Raw genomic sequence first — 26,541 nt, 5'->3', positions numbered from 1 at the left:
AGAGTCTTTCTTTTAACAATAAATTTCAAATTTTCAGTGATGAGAATGGATCTGAAAAAGAAAGAAAAAAGGCGCACGTGGCGCCATTATTTAAATATCTTTTGGATAGATGGACCACTTTACAAGATCATAATGCACATAGGAATAAAATGAAAGTGGGGTATTGTTTGTGCACTGTAAAACATTTATACTCTGGCAGGAGCGCGCGCCCTCCCTTCGCTCCGTCCCTCTTGACTTGGTGACAGACCTAAAAGCCTTTTGTTGAAATCTTAGCCAATAGAGACGGATTACGACACCAGGCAGCTGTGATATATAAAGAGCCCTTTTTTTAGGCGCACTTGCACATTTTTCAGTGACACCTCTGAACATACGCACACCTCCATGGATCAGTTTGCACAGGGGACCCCAAAACAACCATTGACCTGTACGACACGTGAGCTGGCTATGCATTCATCACTCAGATAACCTAACTTTCAGGCAAAACAGTTTGTGCCGTGACACGCCGGGACGCACTTTTTTCCCTTTTTTCCTTCTTTTCTTTTAATTACCAGAGTTATTCTTAAAAAGCATCTTCGGATTCATCTTTTTTTGGATTAGATGCATGTCACTGATTGTGCGCCTTTTGTAGGCTGAGGAGCGGCTCATAATCGAAAGAGGATATATAAGGGAATAAATCCGAAACAAGAGAGGGGAAAAGTTGCCTCTCCTGGTGTCCGCGCATCGTCATGCCGAAGTACAGCTTTCTGTTGTGTTTGGTGGTGCTCATCTCCCTGGGAAAGTCGGGGAGCGATGAGCCCCATCTGCAGCTTCCTCCTGGCAGCGAGACGCCCACGGATGCCGGACTGTCTCTGCTGGACGAGGACGCAGGTTCCCACGAGTGTTCCGCCTGTGTTTGGAGGGAGCAGAGCAAAGTGTTAAGACTGGAGACCATCAAGTCCCAGATCCTGAGCAAGCTGCGGCTGAAACAAGCCCCCAACATCAGCCGGGAGGTGGTCAATCAGCTGCTGCCCAAGGCGCCTCCGCTCCAGCAGCTCCTGGATCATCACGACTTCCAGGGAGACGCGACGTTGCAGGATGAGTTTATGGAAGAGGATGAGTACCACGCCACCACGGAGTCCGTGATCACCATGGCCTCAGAGCGTGAGTAACTATTTACAGCCCCGCAGCGGCATTGCCTCCAAATGCGCCCTGCGCGTAATTGCGGAGCAGATCGGTCCAAGTGGCCCAGGCCTGCTGCGCGGACAGCGGAGCGGCTGCGGGTCACGCAAGTGACCTCACCTACTTTTTTATATTGAAATTGGGGCTCTCTTTGTGTGTCTAAAGCTGGCTGATAAAATGAGACAAGTGACCCCTCTCAGCTGTTCCCCACAGCTGTCAAAATGAGGATTATGTGGGAACCGGAAAAATCAATGGAGCTTTAGAAAAAAAAGATCCAACAATTTGCTTGGTTGTGCACCCAAGAGCGCAGAATTCATCCCAATCCATCTGTAAACTTTTCGTTTGCGCGTTTGACGGACAGGAAAGGCGTGGCGTGCGCGTTTGAATGTCAAGTGCATTATTAATGATAATGGAGCATTTGGCAGACGGTTGCCTCAGTTTACCCTCTGCGTCCTCGTTTGCATGTGGGCCTTAAAACTCTGGAGTTATGATGGCATCACGAAGGCTCTCCGGTTATTGCCTCCCAACAATTTGCTCGCCCTCTTATACTTTCTCATAAATCCACAGGCAGGCCCCTTGGAGACATTTTATAAAATTACTGCTGAACCCCGGCAGCTGGGCTCTATCGGCCTTTTATAGGAGCCTCTACCGGTTTCCCTGCTGTTCATCGCAATGAGAAAAAGTGTGTCCAAAAAGCTGCCATTGTTCCCCTCATGCAGCGGGCCCCCCTCGGTCGCACTTGCCTTTTAAATGCGAAGTTTATAGGCGCAGCTAGTTTTTTTTAAACCACTGGTACACAAAGGCAGAGGATCACTTAGGGTCGAGGGGAGTGTGTGACCTTTTCCTGACGAATCGAGGGGTTCAACAACATTTACGCACGCACTATATTGTGCACTCGGCGGATGAATCTATCTATCTATCTATCTATCTATCTATCTATCTATCTATCTATCTATCTATCTATCTATCTATCTATCTATCTATGTTATTTTGTCCACTGACAAATTATGAAAATTAATACCCAAAGTTTTTTAATGGATCATAGTCTTACATTGATTTATGATTCTTCTTCGGCTTTTCCATTTCTTTTTGTGAATCATATCATCTTCTGCCACTTTTACTTCAGCCTGCAGAACATTTTTATCAAATACAGACAGATTTGTGCACATTTGTCATTAGAGAGTAATTCAATATTCCTTAACCGCTTGTATTGATTAAAAAATCTGAAACAAACCACTTCAGCTCCAAATTTACCTCAATTTAGTTTAAAAAAACACAAGTAATCCTTTATATATAGCTCGAAACAAATTCAGGCATCCAGGAGTTAAACCTCAATTATTTGTTATATAAATGTTAGGCTTTTTCTAAAAATGTATGAAATCATGATGCAGTTTCTCAATTTTGTTGTATTTTTCTTCTTTTTCGATAAGAAAAAAGTTAGAAAGAAAGTTAAAAAGAAATTTTATTAACATCTTAGGACTTGGCGTCCACGTGCATGGACATCACATTTTGGGTTATATTACAGTTAACAGGAGCTCTGTGACTACATCTTTAGTTCAACTATAACCTCAGGCTTTAATAGGTTAAGGTGAAAAAAGTAGCAGCTTTGAACTCATTTTGATCACTTTCTTCCCATTTTCCGTCGTCACGAACACAAGCAAATAAAACCCACACAAAGCCTGTTAACTGTACATTTTTGACAGCCTCAGAGAAGCTAATGACCCGTAGCTGAATCTGTCAGGTTAGATCGGGGCTCCTCTCATCTGTTTTCATCTTTTAACCAGCAGTTTGGATCATCTGCTCCCCCTCTCATCTCCACCTTCATCCCTGTTAGCCCCTCATCCCTTTTTGCCCTCTTTTTCTTCCAGTTTTCCTGGAAGAGTTGAGAGAGAATGAGTGAATCTCTTTTTTTTTTTTTTTGCCTGTGGCGTCTTGGCGATCCCACAGGAATAAAAGTGCCTTTTTCTGTCTGTCTGATAGAAGGAGGACTTCAAACACTATTCCCTTTGCACCTCAAACCCAATCAAGCTTTCATGGTTGTGCGCACTGCCTTTGAAGGGCTATGGGGGTTCACACAATACATACTGAATTGGACCTGTGCCAGAGTTGCTTCTTAGTATTCACTCAAGGTACGTGGGTGCAGGAGTGGGGGTTGAAAGGGTCCATGTTTCCTGGTCTCTAATTACTATGAAATATCATGAAAAAGTGCACCTATTTATATCGCAGTGCAGCTCTGAGCGCACTAAAACATCCCTCACCATAGTGGGTAGTTGCAGCTGATAACTGTATGTTGCAGAAAAAGGAATTGGTCAGGGTCAATCATACAGCGCTGCTTTTGGATTCACACTTTTACTGTGCATGCACGCATATTAACTCTGGATTGAGAACATATCTTGTCCATACTTTCCACTTCTTTTTCCCTGTTTTCGTACAGATTATAACACACAACTGACAAAAAAAAAAGAAAAACATTCCTAAACCTTAGGATAGGTGGCTCCTCTTACGGCTACACTTCTAGAGCTGCCTTATCGCAGGTTTCAAGAGGCCTGACTGTCATTGTTTACTTATTTGTTTCTGGTGCGTTGACTGTACATTTGAGATTGCCCTGTAACACACAATCCAGCAGAGAGCAGCACTTGCTTACCCTCCTTTCAGGCCTTTATTCAGTCATTTGACAATATTCCTTCAGTCTCCGGAAATACAGAACGGAAAGACACTTGAACTTTCAGAGCAAATTTTTTAAAGTCAGTTAAGATAAAGAGAAGGTGGAGCATCATATGTCCACGATCCATGCATTCCTAAAGTATCCCGATGCTGACATAATCAAGCAGAAATCAAAAACAATCACAGCTCTTGCACAACTTTTTGGTGCATCTACAGGCATGTCATGGATGCCCAGGTTTCCACATGTGCACACTTGTGTTGACACATTCGGATGCCCACACACGCCCGCTCACGAGGTCTCACGCGCACACACACCGGAGAAAAGTTCTCCTATTGACAAAAAGGGTCACAGAGTTCACAGCTATGTGATATATTGGACGAGAAGACTATTAGCCTCATCAGGTCTCTTTCTTTGGCAGCAAAGACGAACCGGTAGTAACTTGAACACTTACCCCCCAACCACACACACACATGTACACACACACACAACCATCCACTAGCCACTCCCCAAAAAAAACAAGTCTTTTATAGTGTTGACCCTATAAAAGGGTCATTTCCTGAAGGTGCAGGAACCATAAAAATAAAGAGGGAGAGTGCCAAAAGGACAGGCCGGCAGAAGCCGGACACTTCAGCTCACTGGTCAGTGTTTGTTGGAAGTTGATGACTATGTGAGGTTTTTATAGATTTATTTATTCCATGGAGGTCTCAGTGTGACAATGACACCTGCTCCTCTTGTGTAGTTCCTGGCATCCCTTTAGGGAAAGGCAAACTTTGGGATTCGGCTGTTTGGACGCTGGGACATAAGCAGCTTGTTTAAAAAGAACAGCGTCAGCGGGACAGTAAAAATTGCACAACATACTGTCAACTTTATGGCTAATAAAATTTCAAAGGGACCAAAGTCTATTAATACAGAGACAAAATTTCCCCGGGACCTCAGGAATCTCACTCCTTTAACCTTCCTTCCTCTATTCCCACGCTCCCATGCAGCATTCCCTGCAGCCTGGACTTTCTTTGGGCTTTCTGGAACTACAAATTTAACACCTGCTTTATTAGAAGAAAAACCTCCTTTTTGTTTTTACTGCATCCCTGCTGAAACGCTTCTTTCAAAAGTTTGAAAGAACGTCATCAAGTTAGGTGCTCAAGCTGCAGCTATGAAGAGGAGGGAGGGTAAAAGGGAAGATAGTCCGCAGGGAGCAACAAGCAGCCCAGTCCTATCCTAAAGGGGCTGAAATAATGGAAGGCTTTTATAGGTACAATTAAAAAGAGCTAAAACAGATGTTTCGTTTTACTAATAAAGGAAATAATTACTTCACACCAGTAATTAAGCCTTGTGTTGGGACATGAGTGAGAAGGAGGAAGGGAGTTAAAAGATAAAGTGGAGATCATTGAAGGGATTATTCTTGATGGATGAGTCCAGGCTCTGTGTGTTCACCAGTGAGGATGAGTTTATGGAAGAGTCCATTAAATCTTAGAGGCGTTTAAGTAAACGAAGTGCTGCATGGGCATATTGTTGAATCCCACGAGGGAGCCCCTGTGGCTGAAAGAAGCACAATTAGCCGTGGATTACCTCACGACCATCTACATGAAAATGTATTTAAGTTATCTTCTGCGGCAGGGAGAGAGCACATTCTTGCTCTAATGATCACCTGTGGTTGCATTTCTCCTCACTGTGCCCACATCCTTTTTCAACTTTTTTATGGATGCTTTTGATTCAAGTTATTTATGCACCGAAATATGAAAAAAGGGAGCTTTTGGTGTTTAACATAGCTTTTTAGGAATGTTTTCAGGATAGATTTTTGGAAAAAAATCTAACTTTTTTGTTTTTATTTTTAGAGAAATTTTAAATATCTTCATGGATTTTTATTTCAGGAAGCACTTAATTTAAGCAGAAAAAGGAATTGTTGCTTACATTATTCTTCCTGGTGGGCCACCAGCTAAAACACATCAACATTGATGAAAATGCTGCTAAAATTCTGAAATTGATCAATTTTGCATCAAAACAATTCAACTTACAATTCCTTTTGATCCAATTATTTATTTTTTAAACTTCCATCTGTATATTGTTAAGATTAACTGTTAATACATAATGTTATACAAAAGTGATCAAAACTGAACAAAGATGGAAGTTTTATTAAAGATTTTCTGCAAGAATTACTTCACATTAGGGGAGCCATAAATTATTATTTTAATAGTCGACTGATCTCTGTTTTTTCCGATCAGTGGACTAATCAGACTGTGTGTAAACTGTGTAAAACACACATCTTAACCATCATGAGCTTTAAACTTGAAGTGTTTAAGCTATATGCTAATTAAAAATAAAGACAATTAGGAGGAAAGTTTATTAAACCTTTATTGAATGATTCAGCTTCATTCCTTCATTTGTTTCTGGCATTACAATAAGAAATACGACTTAAACCATAGTTTTGAGAAAAAATAAAATAAAACAACTGATCGACTATTAAATTAGTTGTCAAATATTTTAATAGTCGGGGTAGTCATGACTTATCGACTAATCATGGCAGCTCTAATTCATAAAAAAAAAATAATCACAGTTCGATTAATTTACATTGATTTTTTTGAGGGGTAAAGATTGATTTGATTTTTTTTACCCAAATTAATCAAAAGATTTTTTTTTAACATGTAAAATCTAGAGTTCATTCTGAACATTCCCTTAAGGTCAATCAGCACATACTTGTTCTTCAAGCTCATTTAACCGTTTGCATTTCTCATTCACAAATGAATGCTTTTTGGGAAATAAGAGTTTGGATGCCTAGCCCAAGGATACAATGATTGTCAGTCACTAACTGATCAACGAACGACTATTCCTCTGTAGCTTTAGCAGCAACATCAGTCTTTTTATTAGTGAATATTCAGTTCTCAAGCTCAAATATGGTAAATTCATAAGATGCTGGTTTTTGTTGCTTTGTTTTCCCTCCCCCTTTTTTCTACACTAATCTGTAAAATTTGAAAAAAAAAAATAATAAAAAAGTATTTTTTCAAACTTGAGCAGCATTTAAACTACAGAAAACTTCTTCAGAAAGTTATAAAATCTTAAGGGAACTGGATGAGTAAATTGACGAACAACACCCACAAGTAGTTTAAATGGTTTTGGATTGTAAATTTTCTTCAATGCTATAAGTACTTTATATTTATATCTATTGTAAAATCGTTATCAGTGGTCTCATAATCATGATGAAGCACTTTTTAGCAAATTCAAGAAGGCTGTGTTGTTTTTAAGATATATTTTCTGCAGCGTGCCAGGAGTTCATTAGAAATTCTCATCTGGATTGTGGGTGAAACTGTTGGTGCAGAGGGTAGCTTCACTAATTTCCCATCAGCCCTTTGTTTACACCCTCCCACTAGCTTATAGCACCTCACAAGCCCAGGCTAACATTAGCATTGCAAAAAAAATATTGGAGCTATCCAGACATTCACTTTAGAGGGTGATGGTGTGGAGATTGAAAATTTTATAAATTGCAAACAAAATGGAAAGTGCTAAGAATTAAACTTCATAGATTGCAAATGAAAATGTTTAATATTTGCTTCAAAAAATATGTTTGCATTTGCAGCACAAATGTTTTTGATAGTAGCTCAGATGAGGAAAATGGAGACATGAAGGATCTACTTTACTGCAAGTGGATGCTTCACAATTGTAGTGAAGAGACTTTGGCCGTCCCCATGTAAGTTGCTGCGTCACAAACCCGAGCTTTTTTAAACATCCGGTTTTCATCTGCTCCTGATCTATCGCGATTTAAATAAAGAAATGCTCCAAAATGTATTTTAATCTTAAAGGCCCAATCCGAATTCTTCCCTTCTCCCTTCCCCTTCATTTAACCCTCCACACAGAAAGTCATGAAAAAATAGTGTCTCATATTTCAGACGTCATAAATAATTGCTGGTCTGCTAGCTTTAGTGTGGAGCTTCCAGCACTCAAATATACATAACAACAGCAGTTTTATAACTTTAAAAAGGTCATGCTACAACAAAAAGTCATTACATTTAAATGTAAACTTTTGTGGTTCAGAGCGCACCCACGTGAAGAAAAGCATTTCTCTCTGCGGTTTACCCTTGTGATAGAGGACTTTATATCCCTCCGTTTGGAGAGTCGGATTTAAAAAATACATTTTTGGGACATGACTTGCACTTAAACTGCCCCTCCAAGTGGAGGGGAAGGGAGAAGGGGAAAGTAGAAGGGAAGAATTCGGGTTGGGCCAAATTATTTTATACATGTCCTCCATCATGAGGAAAAAAACGCTACAAAAGAATGTTAAAAACACAATTTTCATGGATGGCTTTTCTTGAGAAAGTCCTTTGTCAATAAAACCTGTGTTCCAAAATGTTTTTTCATTCACATAAGAGCAAAAGTCAATTTCTTAAAGGCCTGATAGAGTTCTGGTCGACTTTGTTGTTATACCTGATTCGGAGAAAAAGCTAAATTAATAAAATCAATGTCTGATGTAACATTATACATGTGGCAAACACTGTATACACATTGTATTTGAACCCGTACTGTAGCCCTAACCCCAATAATTCTGTGCAAATAGTCACTTCCAAAATCAAACCAAATAGATTTTGACTGCACCAGTTTTATAACGACAAAAGTGAACCCTCATCAATTCTAAAAGTACCACATAATAAACTTGACTTGGTTCAAATCAGGTGAAAAAAAACAGCTGGTTGGTTGGAGTGGGAAAAAAATAAACTTTTTCAGTCTTTTTCATCATTGTGGAGTAAGTAAACTGCACTCCTCTCAACAATACTGCAAAGTTTTTATTATACGATTCAATCCATAGGAGGTTTAGACTCTGTAAACACTTGGACCCCATAGTGAACAGGGTCATCATCCCCACAGCCTGACCTAACGATAAGCTTTAGCAGTCAGATTTTGATTTGAAATCAAACATTGCTTCAGAGGAGTTCTTGGTCTTCAGCGCCGCTGTCCCATGTAAAAGCTGTGTCTTTTTTATTGAATGTTAAATAAGATTCTGTGAATTATGACCATATAGTTCCACTTTTGACCAAAATAAGATTTTTTAACAAAAATTCAGATTTGCATTTCAAATACTAAATTTTAAAAATAAATCTTCTTAGCAGCCAATCCTTGTTTGGCCTTTTTCTATGTAGATTAAACAGGTTTATTATGAGAAAGATGTAATTTTGAAGTTATTTGTATCTGACAGTTTAACTTTGAGGGAAGCTTTTTCAGAAATCCGCCATTTCTTAGAAAGTAATTTTAAAGTTTTTTTATGCATGACTGTGTGAAATATAGCATCATTTTGCAGAGCTGATGCCTAATTCTAAAGCTTGTTAGGGTTAAGTTTTTGCTTGATTTTGGCACATTTAACCTTAGGTGAAACAGGGACATGGACTTTTCTCATGAGTTTAGATTATATGTGATTTAATTTGGTTTGTACATTTTATTTTCCATATCTGTTATAATAATATTCTTCAAATTAATGGAAGATGCAATGAGACAAACTTTTGGAACAGATGGGATTGAGGTTTTTTTCAAACTTTCATGTAAAGATGTTATAAATGCAGAAGATTTGGAGGTTTATGGAAGTAAAAGCTAAATAGATATAATAAAATAAAACCTTAACATGGTAGAAAACTTAAAGACCCAAAATCTGATTAAAAAAAAGTGGAACTATTGGTGAAAAAGGTGAAGATCTAATGGTGAACTACAGAAAACATTTAACTGAAAATAATTAACATGAAGCAGCTGTAATAATTATTAACTAAAACTTGGACTTAAATAAATTGAGCAAGAAAATCAAACAAAATTTCATATTATTTTGTGTTTTTTTAAACAAAATTCAGAAGGCTGACAGTTTTTATTGCTAAAAACTTTATTTTGCTCTAAAGTTTGGTTGTAAGTGTGGCTGGCAAGTTCAGCTCTTTCCACGCAGAGCGTGAAAAGTTGTGTGTGACAGAGATCAGGGGTGTCCCGTGGCGTTAATGGCTTGCACATTTGTTCGGATGCACACAAACGATAGCTGAGAAACAGGCCGGCATTCCCCGTGCTGTCCAGCTGTCCACCTTATCGCAGTTCACTGCTCCTCCATCTCGCTGTTCAGCAAACGCTCTCATAATGCAAACATATGTAGCCTTAAAAACAATGAGCTCCGAGTGTGTTCAGCGAAGGCAGGCAGTTTGGAGCTTGTGCATGTTGTGTGTTTTTGTGTGGCTGCTTGTTTCCGTCTATGCATGTGTGTGTGTGAGTTCAGTGAGCTAGAACAGGGAGCATGAGGAGGTGTCTTTTGTTGCTCCTGGGGGGCTACCGTGCCCAGTCCTAATAGGAGTCTTGTGCCTGCCGTTGTCCCAGGGGAGGCCTCTGAATGAGGGGGCCTAACTTCACACACACGCACACACACAGAACCCCTCCCTGCTCAGCCCCAGCTCGGCCTCCCCCACCACCCTGGCCCTGCTCCCCTGGGACTGGCTGAGAGACAAAGAGGGAGTGGGGTTGGGGTGGGATGGGATGTTTTAGGGGGTGTGCTGTGGCCCCTGTCTTATTAGAAGGGTCGTGAACGTGTCACGATGATTAATATGCTGAGGTGCGTGGGGATACCCTAGAGTCACATTTATTCAACACGAAGGCTCCCAAACACACACGTTCACAACAAAATGGCACATTTGCATTTCCCATTAAGAAAAGAAAATATAGATATATATATGCAAATGAAACTCTTATGTAGGTGTGTGCCGTCATGCATTATCCATTTGGACGTGAACAAAAGACGACCATTTCCCTCACCACCCTATCAGCTGTGTCTTTATACCTGATTGACATCGTCACGTTGGTGTAGTGTAAAGGAACCAACACTAATTCCAGATCCTCTTAATTAATCTTAATTATTAACAACCCAATTTGCAGTAATTCTCTTTCAATTGTTTTGTATGCTTTTTCTTGCAAGATTTGAGTTTTGACCAAAGAGGTTAGTTCATAAAAACTCTAAAAAACTTTATATTCAGTCGAAAGAAATAAAAATGTTTTCAGCAACTTGTGTTTAACTACACTTCTACGCCCCCCCACCCATCTGTTTTCAGCAGTTTAACTGGTTCAGTTCTCATACGCCTCAGTGACATTGCTCCTAAAAGCATTTAAATAGGCTACAATCGTATGAAAATGGACAGATGGCATGTTGAATAAACCCTTATAGTCTATATGCCTCCCCTTGCATGCATGTATAGGAGGGCTAACTATGGAACGCAGGTACCCCGGGAGTCCACCAGATGTTTGATAGGCCCACCTGCAGGTCCACTGTTGTGTTGGCAGTAAAATTTGTGCACTGCGTATGCTGCAATTATACTGCAGGGAAATAAGCCGCTGTTTTAATGAAAAAAAAGGGATGGAAACATGACAAAGACAACCAAACAAACTTGTTTCCTTTGGAAAACTCTGTACCTTTTCAAGAATAAAAACATATTTTTTTTAATTAATTTTGTTTGTCTTCAGTTAAGAGTTTCTCCGGTAGGTGGTGCTGAACGTTAGTATCTTTACTAGAGGACTGAGGTCAAAAGTATTGAAGTACTTAGCTATAGTTAAGCAAATTGTCCAGGAAATTAACTCATAAAAGGCCTTGCAGTAAAACAACTGGCTGCTGTCCAGGAATATGTTCTGGTTGTTGGAAAAAGTACGTTCAGGTGGAAGGATTAAATGTCCCGTTGGCTTTCTGGACTTTACAAGCTAGCCTTGCTCGTTTTGCATGGGCTCTGCCAAGACATGAGCTGTAATTAAACTGCAGGCATTTATCCCTGCCTCCAGCTTGTGCTTTTTACAAAATCCATAAAGGCGCAAATTGATTTCACCTATCAATGCAGTCATTGTGTAACATGGCAAAGTTCATATGTTGTGCAGGTGTGTTTAATAACCGGGTTCCTGAATTGGATTAGGTATACAGACCCGAGCTCTCAGGTTACAGCTCGACAAAAGCCTCAGATTAAGAAACTTAACCAGTGCAGCTCCACCTTTTTTTTCCCCTTTAATGACTGTTGTCTCTGTTTTTTCGGGGGGCTTTTCTTCAGTAACTTAGAACATAATGAAACTGGTTGGGAGAAAAGGGCTGCTGTGTCTGTCCCAAAAAGTAGTAATCATGAGTAAACCCGAGCAAACTGCAGAATCATTCATTCCCAGTTTTGTGCTGATGAACAAACACAACACCACCCACGTTAATTGCTGTGACCTCAGCAACCCACTAAAAGGAACATTGACATATTGTTTGTCCACCGTGAGACACTGTATAATTTACACTCACTAATGACTGTGCTTGGAAAATACAGGCTGAAGGACCACGTCTGTCTCTAGCTTGGCCCTTATTCAACGTTTGCCCTGGAACCTTCTAATGGATAGTCCATCTGAACCTCGGTGAATTCATATCCCTCAATGCATGCCTATAATTCAATTACAATACTCGTTTAGTGTGAAAAAAAACACAGTGTTCTGGCCTTGTCAATGGAGTTTAATAAACATTGACTATTGGCTGGAGAATCTCCAACTGAATCAAGACAAAAACAAACTGTGACTGATTCAGTCCTCTCTGATATTTTCAACGATTTTCTGGTGAAAGGGCGTGATGTGAAGAAAGACATATTACCATTGCCATAGGGTCGACCTTGACCTTCAAACTCAATCTGGCTGTTAGGGCTGCCCCTCCCCAGCACCCCTGATATGTAAAGAGGCTGACCGTTTTGACCCCTGATCCCATTTCTTAACTAGGCTGAGGTGCCAAATAACCTTTTGACCCAGGAAGCATTTGCAGGTTGCCTGAGCAACCTCAGATTTCGCAGTGATTGACAGATCCAAGCAGTTTTCTTCTTTTCTGTTTTCAGAAGAGATTAGGGACAACAACTCTTTCATGAGATAAATGAAAGAATTCTTCTTCTACAAACTGATGAGTTGAATTTCCTCCCAAAAAATAGAAAGATTAGATATTCTATTGTGCTCTGCCAGCACATTATCATGCCGGATAGATACGGAATAAATTTCCCTTAATAAATGAACACTTTACATGGAAATGAATGTATGAATTCAACGGATGGATGTCATTATATCAGATGGAGGTCTATGTAAATGAACCATGTGCTGATCTAACATGTGGTGCAAATCACACAAACACCAGAGCCATGGATCATGACAGGAATAAATCTGCCTGTTTTAGGAGACAGCTTGTCTTCTCTAACATATCTACTAATCCACACCCTAAAATATTCCTCCAACAAGAGGGGGAGCCACTTACAAACTTGGGATGTTTTAATTTTGCTGGTTGTGATGTAGAAGTAGTCCATTTCATCCTGGCTGACCCAGGGGAATCTAAGGTTACCATCTGGCCACCATTACTGATCCTTGTTTTAATATGCAAATGGTCCCATTTCCACGTTGGATGTAACTACAAATGTATTGTAACTGAATGGAACAAAGAGAGCATGTGCACATATTACATTACTCTATGCAAACTGTTGAGAGAATGTATGCTGCTTTAAATCACAGTGTTGCATAAATAAACAGTGGTCATGTGTGGATATTTATTGAAACGTGTTTAAAAATGATACAGTTTGAGGCTTCAGTGCATTGCTAAAAAGCCTAAGTTTCGCTTAAATCTATCATATAGTCCTGCACTACAAAGTTAGGATTAGGGTGGGAATTCAGACATTGTCAGGCTTTTTTATTTTGGCTGCATAAACAAAATTAAAAGACCACTAGAAACAATTTTAAGACAGAAAAAACATATAGGCTTTAGTTGGAGTGGGACTTTAGAAAAAATAGCAAATTGTCAAGCAGCATGAATTCCTAATACAAATCCTTTATTTTTTTTGACTTGACACAAACAACAAACCTTTTGTTTAGAGGAAATGTGGCAGAAAAGACTGATTGATAGTTTTGTGGTGGGACGAAATTGTGCCATGTAGATAGGAATAGTGTTAATTTGGACATTTTGTGGATTATTTTTGTGGTCTTGTTTATATTCTTTACTGCTTCCAAATATAAAGACACTGTATGTTGTTCCACAGCGGAGCCCCTGGTGCAGGTGAATGGGAAACCCAGTTGCTGCTTCTTCAAGTTCAGCCCCAAACTGATGTTTACCAAGGTCCTGAAGGCCCAGCTATGGGTGTACCTGCGACCCCTGCAGCAGACCTCCACCGTCTACCTGCAAATTCTTCGGCTGAAGCCCGTTACGGAGCAGGGCAGCCGCCACATCCGGATCCGCTCCCTGAAGATCGAGCTCAACTCCAGGGTCGGCCACTGGCAGAGTATTGACTTTAAGCACGTACTGCAGAACTGGTTCAAGCAGCCCCACACCAACTGGGGGATCGACATCAACGCCTTTGACGAGAGCGGCAATGACCTGGCAGTTACCTCACTACGACCTGGGGAGGAGGGGCTGGTAAGGATCCTCAGACCTGTCCCTTGGGCTGGGCGGGGTCATCACAACAATGACACCTCACTTTTATTCAGCTCAAACCAAGGCAGGTTCATGCTTTATCTTTCAGCAGATCCTTTATGAACATTATATCTGAAGGTTCAAGATCAGGATGTTGTTGCATCCTGTGGTATTGATGTACGGTGGCCCTGAAGGGCAAATCACATCAGCACTCAACCCAAAAACACATAAAAAGTCACAGCAACACTCAAAACAGCAAAAAAAGCCATAACAAAAATGAAATTATATTTTTTAAACCACAGCAAAATTACAGAAACCAAAAAAAACAAATATTTAAAGGCAATAAAAATGAAACATTTTGGAAAACAAAAGTAATTTCCAGAAATCAAAATGAAATGTTAAAAAATAAATAAACACAACAAGAAACCAGATGAGGAATTTTTAGGTCATAGTTAATTGAATAACAACATTTGATTTTTGACATTTGAGGTTTTCAAATGCATTTTCAATGTAAATATATTTAAATAAAATAAGCTCATATCATATACTGTATTTATCAAGACAAAGTTTACTAGTGTGTTTACATTAAGTTTAGTTTCAGCAGCTTGCACAAATGCACAAAACTTTATTGACATTTTAGAAATGTTGAATAAAAAAAACACAATCTTATTTTTACATTGTTTCCATTAGATCATAATTATGCCAATAAATACAAACCAACTCACGCGATAAGTCATTCAAAAACATTGTGACGGATGTGAACAATACTCGGATTTACAGCAGATACATTCAAATCTCTGCCATGCCACTAGCGCCTATCAACATCTATGAAAGGATCCGTCAGCATCTTGTTTGGGTCATGGAGGGGCAAGCTCCTTACACAGGAGCGGCTACCGATGAAGTGATTTTGTGAGATTGTGATTGGTGATTTTACAGAGGATCTTTGGATACAACAATTCTGCATGACATGCTCAACTTTTGATGATCTATGTGATGCTGTGGGACCTCTTGCGTTGCCCGCTATGCATGGTATCCTGTTGTTGGTCATGTGACTCTTTTAATTTAAGAAAAAAAGGGTTGCCAATGCAGTTGTGCAAAATATGTCAATTTCAATACAGCTCAAAAAACCACCTCCCCGAGCACAAACATTTTTTTTTTGATAAATGCATTTTTTTTTTTTTAAGTTTTGTGTTTCCACACGACACAGTGTTGCTTCACTGAATTGTTTCAATATTAATTTTACAAGTTTTTTTGATTAGTAGAGCCAGTATCACTTCATGTCAAATAACTTACAGTTGAAATGCTGGACAATGTCATCATCCAATCAGGGATGTCCTATATTACCCACCTTTTCTGGTTTCCTTAAAAGAAAAAAAAAATACAAAAACAAAAGTAATTTACAGAAATAAAAAGAAAGAAACTGTAAAAGTAGGGTACAAGGAAACATTGCTGATTGAATGATGACGTTTGTCCATCATTTCAACCATAAGTTATATAATACTGTACTAATCAAACTACTTTTATTAGTATGCAGACATTGATGACGCATTTGAAAAACTAAAACGTCAAAACTAAAATGTCATCTAATCAGCGATGTCCTATAGTACCTACTTTTTCCATTTTTTTCTTTGATTTTTGAAAATTACTTTTGTTTTCGGATTCATTTCATTTTATTTAATTCTTTTTTGAAATTGTTCTGAAATGTTGCTTGCAAATTTAATGCTTTTTTTGTTTTGCTTTTTCAACTTTTTGAGAGATCTGTTGGTGTGATTTGCACTGCAGGGCCACCGTATTGATGGGGATAATAAGAACAAACAATTCAAATGTTGTAGTAAATTTTAAGAATGAAAGACAAAAAAAAAAGTTTTTTTTCATGCCACTTTAAATAAATCTTTAATTTGGACACAGCTTTTTAAGCTGCATTCCTTTTAGCTGTCTAAATCAGAGAACCACACAATAAAATGTTTTACTGAATTTAAGTGGTGATTCAATACATAATACAGAAGCGGAGGTGAAGTCATTTTTAAGAAGAAGTTATTTCTTTAATCTTCACTGCCCTACAACAGAATTTTCCTCCAACTAAACCTTTTTTGTAAGTGTACACATAAGGGATGAGCTCTGAGGGTGTGTGTGGAAAATGTTGTATCTAAGATGCAGCCGGTTCAAAGCAAAAGTCATCAGTGAGCCAACAATCCTGAAGGAAACCCCACAGTTATAGTGACAAAGTGCAACATAGGGGGTTGGATTATGTAGGCCATGTCTCCAAGTTACGCAATACTAAATATTTACCAAGCAGTTATTTGGGTCAGATCTTCTCAATACAGCAGAGGTCATCTTGGGTGTGTTGGCCAATAAATCCCTGCCGCCTTTAACAAAGAAAAAAAAATCCAGATTATTGAACAAAAACACTGACAAAAAGTAAGAAAGAAGCTAGCTCAGCCTCTCCTTGATCCTGTAGGTTGTTCTTTCTTCAACACAAAGGCCACGAAGGCCGATCTGATGTGGTTGCACCCCAGCAGCCTTTCTGCTTATTTCCTCTTTTGAATGCTTCACAATAAACCTGTGCTGCAGCTCAGCTGGAATCACCATGGGGAGAAGGAGGCTATATAAAACAAACAGGCTGAAGTAAAATATTTGATCTGCTTGCGGCACCCAGAGGTCAAGGTTATAGTAGCCAGCAGAAGACCTCCAGGGTCAGAGGTCAAACCAAGCAAACACAGGCCACCATTAGTCTTAGCAAAGGTTATTTTCAGTCAGTGCTCGTTGAATTTGTGATTATATCCTGTTGAAAGTTACAGATTACAACTCAAAAGAATGACATTTTGTTTTAGGAAGACAGAGTACTGCTTTGATGGAAATCTAGAAGCAGCAATGAGGACAAAAAATAAAAGCTTAGAGAATTTCTTTAGGATGTTTTTCGAGTGTGTGTTAAGTTTAGTTTCAGTTGCTGCTTTTCCATTATACATATCTGAAAAAGTTTATTAAAATTCTAGAAATGTCAAAGACAAATTGCAACTACACTGTTTCCATTAAGTCATAATTATGCGAATAAACACAAACCAACTCACGGAATAAGACATTCAAAAACAAAGTAACGAATGTGAACAATACTGTAATACATTTAAATTCTGCCACAGCACTCGCACTCATAATTTATCAAAGGAGATGTTGGCGTCTGATTCAGGCTACGGAGTGGAAAGCTACATGAAAGTAGCTATGGATGAAGTGATTTTAGGAGTTTGTGGATGTTGATTTTACAGAGGAGCTATTGGTCCAACAATTCAACATGACATGCTCAACTTCTGATGAGCGGTGTGATGCTGTGGGACCTCTTGTGGCGCCCTCATGGCAGTGCCCACGGCACTTTGCAGCCACTGTTGGTCATGTGTCATATGTTTAACAAAATATCTTAATTTATCTCCTCCTCTAAGCGCAAGAACTGGAAATATAGAATTCTTGAGAATTCTTGAACTTGCATTTAGCCCACAGAGTTCACACTGAACAAGCTGGGAGGGGCTTCTTCTTTTTCTACTGCTTACTTGCGCATGTCCGCCATCTACAGGTTTTTTCTTTCACAGGTGTCCTCCGATATATGAAAGACTTGATATCATTGGGAACAAACTTCAATTAGACTTGATATCATTGGGAACAAACTTCAATTAGACTTGATATCATTGGGAACAAACTTCAATTACAGGCTATGTCCAAATTTCTTCCTAACTCACTATATAGTGCACTAGTGTGTTCACCATTTTGTAGTGCTGTCTGAATCTATTAATTCCAAAATCAAGTGCACCAGAAATTTCCCAGAATTCTTTGTGAAAAACTAACTTGCATTGATACTCATTACATTAGCAAATATAGAATATAGTGTTTAAACTATTTAAGATTACTTTATTGATCCCACAGGGGGAAATTCTTTGTTTTAGTGTAATTTCTTAACAAACCATCCACCTTTTCACCATTATAATTGGCATCAAGAAATGTTCATATTGATTCGATTTGTGAAATTGGTGATATTATATCCGACGTTTAGCAAAACTAAAGTTTTGCATCTGAAGGAGGTGCTGCTGTTTTGAATTAAAAAAAATATATGTTAAGCAATGCTCTAATGTTCTTTAATAAATGTTTTGCAAAGCGTGGTCAGAGGTGTTTTTGATGAGAATGTTTCGGTTATGGACATTCTTCAGTCGCGGGGGTAGAGGTGAGGTGGGGAGTAAGACGCATTCATGAATTTAGCGTATTCGCAGAAGTCTCCAGTCCTTAACCCTCGTGAATAAGGGGGGAATACTGTATTTATTGCTTCTCCATTGTCGAATTATAAATGGTTAGCACTTCTGTGAAGTAAAAGGGAAGACATTTATTCTTCATTACCAAAACAGAGTCCCTGATTGGTCAAGGATTAACCTGGTTTAACTTGCAACACGTTTTATACTTAGAGCCCAAAAACAGTCTTAAAAATGTGCGCACAAACATGATTTCTGAATGCAAAAGCCTAAAAATGTGCATTTACACGAGTTTACATTGATATTTCTTATAGAAATTGGCACTTAAACCCACATTGCTGATGCAGGTGTGAACATACAGTAGCTATAGAGAAAAATGATCCAGCTTCCCCTAAATTCAACTTTAATTCATGCTCCATTTGTGCAGCATCCCTAAAATCAAATTACTATAAAATAAAACTTTTTATTCTTTCAGAAGGGAAAAATCTGAGGCCTTAAAATTGGCCAAACTAAATGTTGGAGCTGCAAATTGTTTATAAATAACCCATATCGTGACCTTAATAACTGCTTGTCATGAATGTAATGTTTTGACATTATTATGTTATGTTATATGTATAATATATAAAAATATACACACACACAAAACATATACATGCATACATATGTGTGTATATATCTAAATTTATATATATATACATATATATACAAATTTTTTACCAATCACAATATTGTAGAGACATAGTCTGCTTGTGTTTATGTCTTATCAGTAGATCACATGACAGCAGGTCAGCTGTTTTCTCATTTTGACATGGGCAAAAAAGTTCTCAAAGTTTAAAGCATTTTTTTTACTTCAGATAAAACTTTTTGATTATTGATGAAGGGCAAAATGCAGACATGTTTCATGATCAGTAAATTTTAGCACTACCATTTTGTTGCTTTTATGCTTTCAGTTTTGGGAAGACTTTAACAACTCTAACCTCATTTTGCTGCTTTTAATGAATTCCCTCTTTTCATCTTCTGCTTTTGTTTTTTGTGTTTTTATTATAAATCCATGTATTTAGTTTCACAACTGGTTTAAAGAAAGTAGTTTTGCTTTGCCTGAAGTTGACAAATAGACGAGACACACTGACTTGATAGCTGTTGGAAGGATTTCTAAGGATGTATTTTTGTTTGAGGACTTAGCTGTAATCTGTCAATCAAAAGGCCCCGAACTTGCTTGAGTCTTGGTCTAATAAAAATATAGCATGTTGTGCTTAAATTTCCTCCCTGTACAGTTTTTGTGAATATTCAAACACAGAGATGAAAAAGGAGTTGATACCAGATTGTCAGTGTGTTTCTTTCACTGGTAAATTGGACTATTTTTATTCTCTGTTTGTTTAGCAGGCCACCTAGAGGTTAAGTGGTGAACTGACCTGGCTCCAGCAACTTCCGTTTTCAAACAGGCTGCTAGTCCCAGTGTTGTTGTTAGGAGTTGTGCATCTGCTTTAAATATCTTTTAGGTTGTTTTGCTGTATCTGCACTTCATCAAACTCATTTGGCTATTGTTTTCTGAACTTTACTCCGTATTCACAGATGTTTCTGGTCCGTTCCCCCCGCGAATAAAGTGGCCTTAATGGAGGTGTAATGCTTGCAGTGTGAACCCGAGGATAGAACCAGTTTCCTTTTTCCCATGGAAACTCAGTTTGCATTTAGCAAGAATTGAAGTTCTTAAACTTAACAATTCTGACTCCATCCCTGCATTGAACTGCTGTTCTTTAAAACATTGGTGCAATAAACAGTTACATTTGTGTTAGGCTGCTCCAAGTTTTAAGTTAATACTTCACATTCATTTTTTTGTGGACGCAGCATTTCTTAATGAGTCTGAGGTAACCTACAGTTTTGCTGTTTTTTGTAATTTGCTTGATTTTGCTTTTTACAATTAGTCTGAATAAATGCAGAAAAATAATTGTATATGTTTATTATCTATTGTTTAAATGAGACCATTTCTAACTCTTGCCTCTAAGCAGGACCGTCAAACACACTCCAGGATTATTGCCTTGACAAATGTCTTGACAGTTGGGTTAAAGGAAATCAAAAATTGTTTTTGTATGTTTTAGTGTTTGTAATCCTTCTTTAACTAAATGTAACAAATTTGGATTATTTCTTTAAGTTTCAGTTCTTTAATTTGTCACATATTTTATTGTTTTTAAGGAAAGGCAAGTTTATTTGTAAAGCACACTCAATGACAAGTCAGAGTTCTTTACATGAAACATTCAACATTCAAGAAACATTCAAGGAAATACTAAAGGAGTGATCACAAACAAAAAATTTAATTTAACGAAAGCAGAATATACAAATATACAATGAGCTTAAAGTAACAGAGCAGGTGTTCACTTATGAAGAAAAGATAAGCAAATGTTGCTGAGAACAGGTTGAATAAGACTGATCTATTGCTTTTTGGCATTAATAACTTCAAAATGTATTAGGTTAACTTTAATTTTTTTTAAATTGGCTAAAAAAGTCATGTTAAAAATTAATATATATATTACTGCAGGTGCATTAAAATGTGCTTAAGGCTGGATGGTACTTTCTGGAAAGTTGCATTGAAGGTATTTTGCAATCAAAATGTAATATGTTTGTGTACTATATTTAATAAATAATGATTATAATTATATTTTGTATTACTTTTTAAAACAAGTGACTCCCCTAAGATGTCAAGATGAAAAATAATAGCTTTTATTTTAGTATTAGGTTTATTATATTAATTATGAGTCATACTAAATCAGATTTTTAAATGAATCTTTAATGACTTAAGATTACTGACTTTAAAATAGCCATTAAGCTTGTTCTTCTTCTTTTTTTAATGTGTAAGCTTTTTCGAACACGTTTACAATAGTTTCTACACATAAATTGAATCAAAATTCTTGTTGTGGATTTTGTAAGGACAATATTTAAATATTTACAACAAAACAAATGCAACAACCTCAACAAAAAATATATTTTCTATATATATTTTCAAAATTCTGTAGTAAATGCAAGTAAGAACAGCAAACCTTACATACATTTTTTTAAATCACAGATTTCTCTGGACTGAGATGCTTTTAATTTCTAGAGTGCTCAGTCAGTATCAGTTGTGTGTATTTGTTCTCTTATAACCACCTCCTTTTCTCCTTCCTCCCTCCCTTACCCTCCTCCTCCCCCCTGATTCCAGCAGCCGTTTCTGGAAGTGAAAGTTCTTGAGACCAGCAAACGCTCCCGGAGAAACCTGGGCCTGGACTGCGACGAGCACTCCACCGAATCCCGCTGCTGTCGCTACCCTCTGACTGTGGACTTTGAGGCGTTTGGATGGGACTGGATCATTGCCCCCAAACGCTACAAAGCCAACTACTGCTCTGGTCAATGCGAGTACATGTTCATGCAGAAATACCCACACACACACCTGGTGCAACACGCAAATCCACGAGGTTCTGCAGGGCCTTGTTGCACCCCCACCAAGATGTCCCCCATTAATATGCTTTACTTTAACGACAAACAACAGATCATTCATGGCAAGATACCAGGGATGGTGGTGGATCGATGTGGGTGCTCTTAAATGGTGTATAGTAGTATAACTGTCTTCAAACCACCCAAATTTCCTCACAGAGCCCCCCGGCACAGGAACCCACTCAGATTTCACTTTTGCTCACCCAGAAAAACCTTTTCCATTTTTCTGAAATTAAATTTATTTAAGTGTATAACAAAGAAAAACATGATTGAAATACATTAAATTAAAAAATAATTTGGAGAGGGTGTCCTTTTGGAGCAAAAATGTTAAGTAAGACAAAACTATGTATTTGAGTATGTGTTAGTTATGTGTTTTTTATGGCATTTTTGTGAAATGTCTAGGATAGTGGAGTGAGACGAAAGGAGACAAGCATTTTCTATTAAGACACCAACTGTTTGTCACGTCAGTTAGGATATATGTAACGTCACAGCTACACCTACTCACAGGTGAGAATCCTTTCTCCTAAATGTTTGCAGAGGAACATGAGCAGAACGATGTTGCAATCAATTAATTTAACAAAAATTTAATTACTGTGATGCTGTTAGAATAAATTCAGATTTTTGTTTGCATTCGTAAGTGTGAAAAAGATCCAAAAACAAACCAATAATTAATCATTCTTGACCATCTTTCTGTAGAATTTGAAAAAAGGAAAGAAAAGAAAAATCTACTGTTTAGCAAATAAAAGATGAAACGTTTATTTCATCGTGCACACTAAAAAAAGGCTACACATTCTGCATCGTTTAGGAAAGGAGAAAAAGAGCAATATTTAACCTGACAATTTTTTTTCTGTCTGTTCAACAAACTGCAAATAAAAACAAATGCTTTTAACTTTTACTGTAAATGTTGAGAACAGTTACACAAATGCACTGTTTCATAAATCAAAGGGGCTTGGGACTTAACAGTTTAAAAAAAAAGGAAAAAAGGAGAAAAAAAAAACAGCCGATAACATGAAATAGACACACTTCTTACATTTTGGCCAGGAAGTAGCACCGACTGGGACTATCTCTAGAAGTTTATGTATTTTTATATGTTCACAATTGTGTGGTTAAGGGTGTTGGGTGGGTGGGGGTGTGCAGGACAAAAAACACTTGAAAAAAGAACGAGCAGAGGCAACGTTGATTCTGTCAAGCCATTTAATTACCTGTTTTGACCCTTTCTCAGTTTTTTATTTTGTTGTAGAGCATCTGTGCTAAGAGTTAAAGTCCCACTCCAATCATCTTTTGATCTGTTTTTTAAAATGTTCCTAATAGTCTTTTGATTATGATGATTACAAAATCTGACGTTTTCTAAGACTAAATTTCTACAGGAGTTCAATAGGAATTCACCTGTAGCCGGGGAAAAAGTCTGCCCTTTGTTTACACTCTCTCCTGCTAGCTTACAGCCCCTCACAACCTAAAAGTCATGTCACACAGACACAGCATACATTTTGCGCATTTAAAATATTGTTTTTTTGTGATACGTGCTTGATATACCTAATTCTTAAAGGCCTATACCATTTTTTTCTTAAGCCTTTCAGAGTAAACTATATCCATATATATGATCATATATTACCTTTGGAACACTAAAGAACTAATTATTTATAAAACATGAATTATTTTCGTGCTTTTTTTTCCCACACCGAAGTAAGATGCCTCAATCTCTGAGGCTCCGCCCACCGCTCCATACATTTCATAACATCATCCTAGGGGCAGCCTCGCAGCGTTTCATCCATAAAAGCAAATAACATCCGAACTTTTGCAAAAATGGATGAACATACGGGGTTATTTATTGGAGGCCGGACACAATTGGAAGATATATGGTATTATGCATTTACAATTCAAATTTTTAGCTGATCACCGCTAGCTCAGTAGAGAAAGCGGGTGTTTGTGTTAGCCTGGCAGCACAGATTCTTCCTGTAAGGGGCTGTTCTCAATTTGTGACATCAGATCGTGAGAACCCGCTTGTTTGAGTTGGTTGAGGCTGGTGCTCAGACTGAGTAAAGGTTTTTAGAGGAATACTCAGGAATGAACAGTATAATACACTTAAAAGCTCAAAAAGTTTATATTGCATGGCATAGGCCCTTAGAAACCCTAGAGCTATCTTATGGGGTCCAGATGACCCAACCCTTACATTGATGTGTTGTCCATCCCATGACAAAGGTGGATGAAGGTGGACAGGATTTCATGTCTGCCACAGATATCAGTGAAAATTTAAAATTATAAAAATAGAAAAAAGTGGGATCCAGATGACCCCACTCCCTAATTATGTAACAGACGCACAAATCACTAATAAATTGCCTATAAACAGCGCAATAATCACGCACGGTTCATGTCTATGTTCATTTTTGTGTTCTCCGCGTGGTTTATTCGTACTTCTTCTGTGGTTTTAATGTGGTTCAGTCGTGATACATCTGTAAAACATTCAGGTAAAGTCCACAACTTTTCTCAGTTTTTCCACATATATTCACATATGACCAATTTTCATCCATTCAATAAGCAAAAAATGTACCTAGTGTCTGTGTGACATGGCTTTTACATTACTAGTGCAACAAAAATGCACAATTTTGAACCCGATGCAAGGAAAACAAGCATCATCTATTTGTCTACAAGTGGATGCATCAGAATGGAGCACATACATCACACCTGCAAGCATTTTTTTCTCTGCTCCTGATTCTCAAAAATCTAAATAAAGAAATACTCAGAAATCCAATATTAAGCTTAATTTACTTTACATATATGCCCCTAATGAGAAAAATGCTGCAAGAATATGTTAAAATCATCAGAAACACTATTTTCATTGGAGTGGGTCTTTAAGTGCTTTTAGAAACCACAATACACCAGATAGGCTGCAAAATCTAAAACACAATGTCTTCAGTTTAGAAAACATTTTGGGAAATGCCCCCAGTCATCTCATCATTCTTATAAGGGAGAAAATACTGTTAGTGCTTGAACACAGAATAGATTAGTTTTCTCGAAGCTTGTCTTTGTCTCCTGGATGTCAATGCAAAGATATCCTTTTGTTATAAACGAAAGCACTATGCTGTTGGATAAAGTGAGAGCCTTCTGACATTATATATAAATGATATATGTATATATTAAAAAAAGAGGTACAAAAACCTTTTTGGGGGGCACTCTACCTTACCAACAATAAATTTTGCACTATGGGACGTTCATGGCGTGAGGAGTGTTGTTTGTGTTTTACCAAGCATAAGAGAGCTTGTACATTATAGGTTTAAACAATATCCAAGCTTTTGGTGATCAACCATGAACTAGGGAAGTTTTCACTTCTTTTTCATGCCATCATACCTTTCTGACTTTGTCTGAAGCGGGGGCCTGTCCAGTTATTCATACATTTTATTCCAATCCAGAACCTGAAAGTACTGTAAAAGCGACCTGAGAGGTCACCACGCCCCCTTTGGGTACGAGATTGTGTTTGTGTTACACATTCTATCCTGAACATAGAATGCTTTAACTTCCACCCATTAACTTCAATCTGCTACCAGGCTAGACTGATTGTATCCTCTTTTATTTTATATTTTGTTGTGTGCCAACTGTCTTGCATTGACATGTTTTTGCCTTGAGTGTATTTTAAGTGAAAGAGCCCATGTAAGAATGGGAGGAATATCCAGGGATTGTTAGCCAAAGTAGAGGATGACATGCTGAAACCTCTGTGATTGCAGAAATATGCTAGAACATTTCAAAGGGAGGAAAGCGCTGGTTTAGGGACAGTGGTTGCTTAAAAAAAAAGAAATTACAACTTGTCAGTTGTTATTTATTAATATGAATTACAAAGTATTTCAAAGTTTGTCTACCTCACTTTAGCCTTCTAAAAACTTTGCTTTTAAAGAAAAATGCCAGCAGTTCATCATTTCAAACGCTCACAAGAGTCATTCCCATCCCCTCGAAAAATGAAAACCACAGGGTCCCCTCGCTCTCAGGTTCAGACTGAGTTACTGACAGAGTGACTGATGGTAGCGGTTTTGTTCAAGTGTGGTCAAAATAAAAATAAAAAAAATGATCTGAAGCCTAACTATTATTAAAGTTGTTGAGAAGTTGCATTTTGAATTTTAGTGTTTGTGTTCTGGTATGTGTTTTTTTTTTGTCATATAGATATATGAGAGTAAAAAAAATATCTATGTAAATACATACCCAAATGTTAACTTTTATGCTGTTTTGGACAGGTTCGCCGCTTCTAACATTTCTCTCTTTTCCTCTTCATTCCCCTTGTTCTTTGTGTAGTAAAAAATGAAAAAGTCACCCCAACTTTGTAGTTTTAATGGTTGTGCATATGTATAACTGTATCATTATTTTTTCTTTTGTTGTTTATTTACTGTCATTTTCTTTTTGTACAATAAATCATTTATTTAGCTTAAAGTGTTTGGAGTTTCATTTAACTTTAGAATTGAATGCAAATGCCATTTGTCATTAGTAATGTTGTACGCTTTGTTGTACTGCACAAAATAAAAGTGCCGTGCAAGTTCTAAGAGTTGTTGCTGTTCAAAAGGTTTAAATTTGAATTTAATTTTCAATTTAAAAATATTTTTTTCAAACTCATGTAGAGAAAACCTTACTTTTTAACAGATTCTAACTGTAGCAGGTATAAATATATA

The 26,541-nt window shown here is 37.8% G+C and overlaps 1 protein-coding gene across 2 annotated transcripts; it reads left to right on the top strand.

Annotated features, from left to right (window-relative positions):
• The first annotated feature begins 332 nt into the window (after window positions 1-332).
• Window positions 333-26,305, top strand: LOC112145543 (growth/differentiation factor 11). Of its 2 annotated transcripts, none has more exons than XM_024270833.2 (3): window positions 333-1,140; window positions 13,834-14,207; window positions 21,624-26,305. In XM_024270833.2, the coding sequence occupies exons 1-3, from the start codon at window positions 726-728 to the stop codon at window positions 21,999-22,001; spliced, it is 1,167 nt and encodes a 388-aa protein (XP_024126601.1). In that variant the 5' UTR covers window positions 333-725; the 3' UTR covers window positions 22,002-26,305. The 2 variants fall into 2 exon arrangements, with proteins under 2 accessions (XP_024126601.1, XP_024126599.1); XM_024270831.2 differs by having other exon boundaries at window positions 21,621-26,305.
• The last annotated feature ends 236 nt before the right edge of the window (window positions 26,306-26,541 follow it).

This window comes from Oryzias melastigma, linkage group LG1, assembly GCF_002922805.2.
Source record: "Oryzias melastigma strain HK-1 linkage group LG1, ASM292280v2, whole genome shotgun sequence".
Lineage (NCBI taxonomy): Eukaryota > Metazoa > Chordata > Actinopteri > Beloniformes > Adrianichthyidae > Oryzias > Oryzias melastigma.
This window is presented reverse-complemented; position numbering and strand designations above follow the sequence as displayed.

Excerpts from the sequence above, each read along its gene's own strand:
- LOC112145543 (XM_024270831.2), top strand. The coding sequence starts at position 726 with ATGCCGAAGTACAGCTTTCTGTTGTGTTTGGTGGTGCTCATCTCCCTG. Across the intron at positions 1,141-13,833 it reads GATCACCATGGCCTCAGAGC|CGGAGCCCCTGGTGCAGGTG; the intron begins GTGAGTAACTAT and ends GTTGTTCCACAG. Across the intron at positions 14,208-21,620 it reads GACCTGGGGAGGAGGGGCTG|CAGCCGTTTCTGGAAGTGAA; the intron begins GTAAGGATCCTC and ends CCCTGATTCCAG.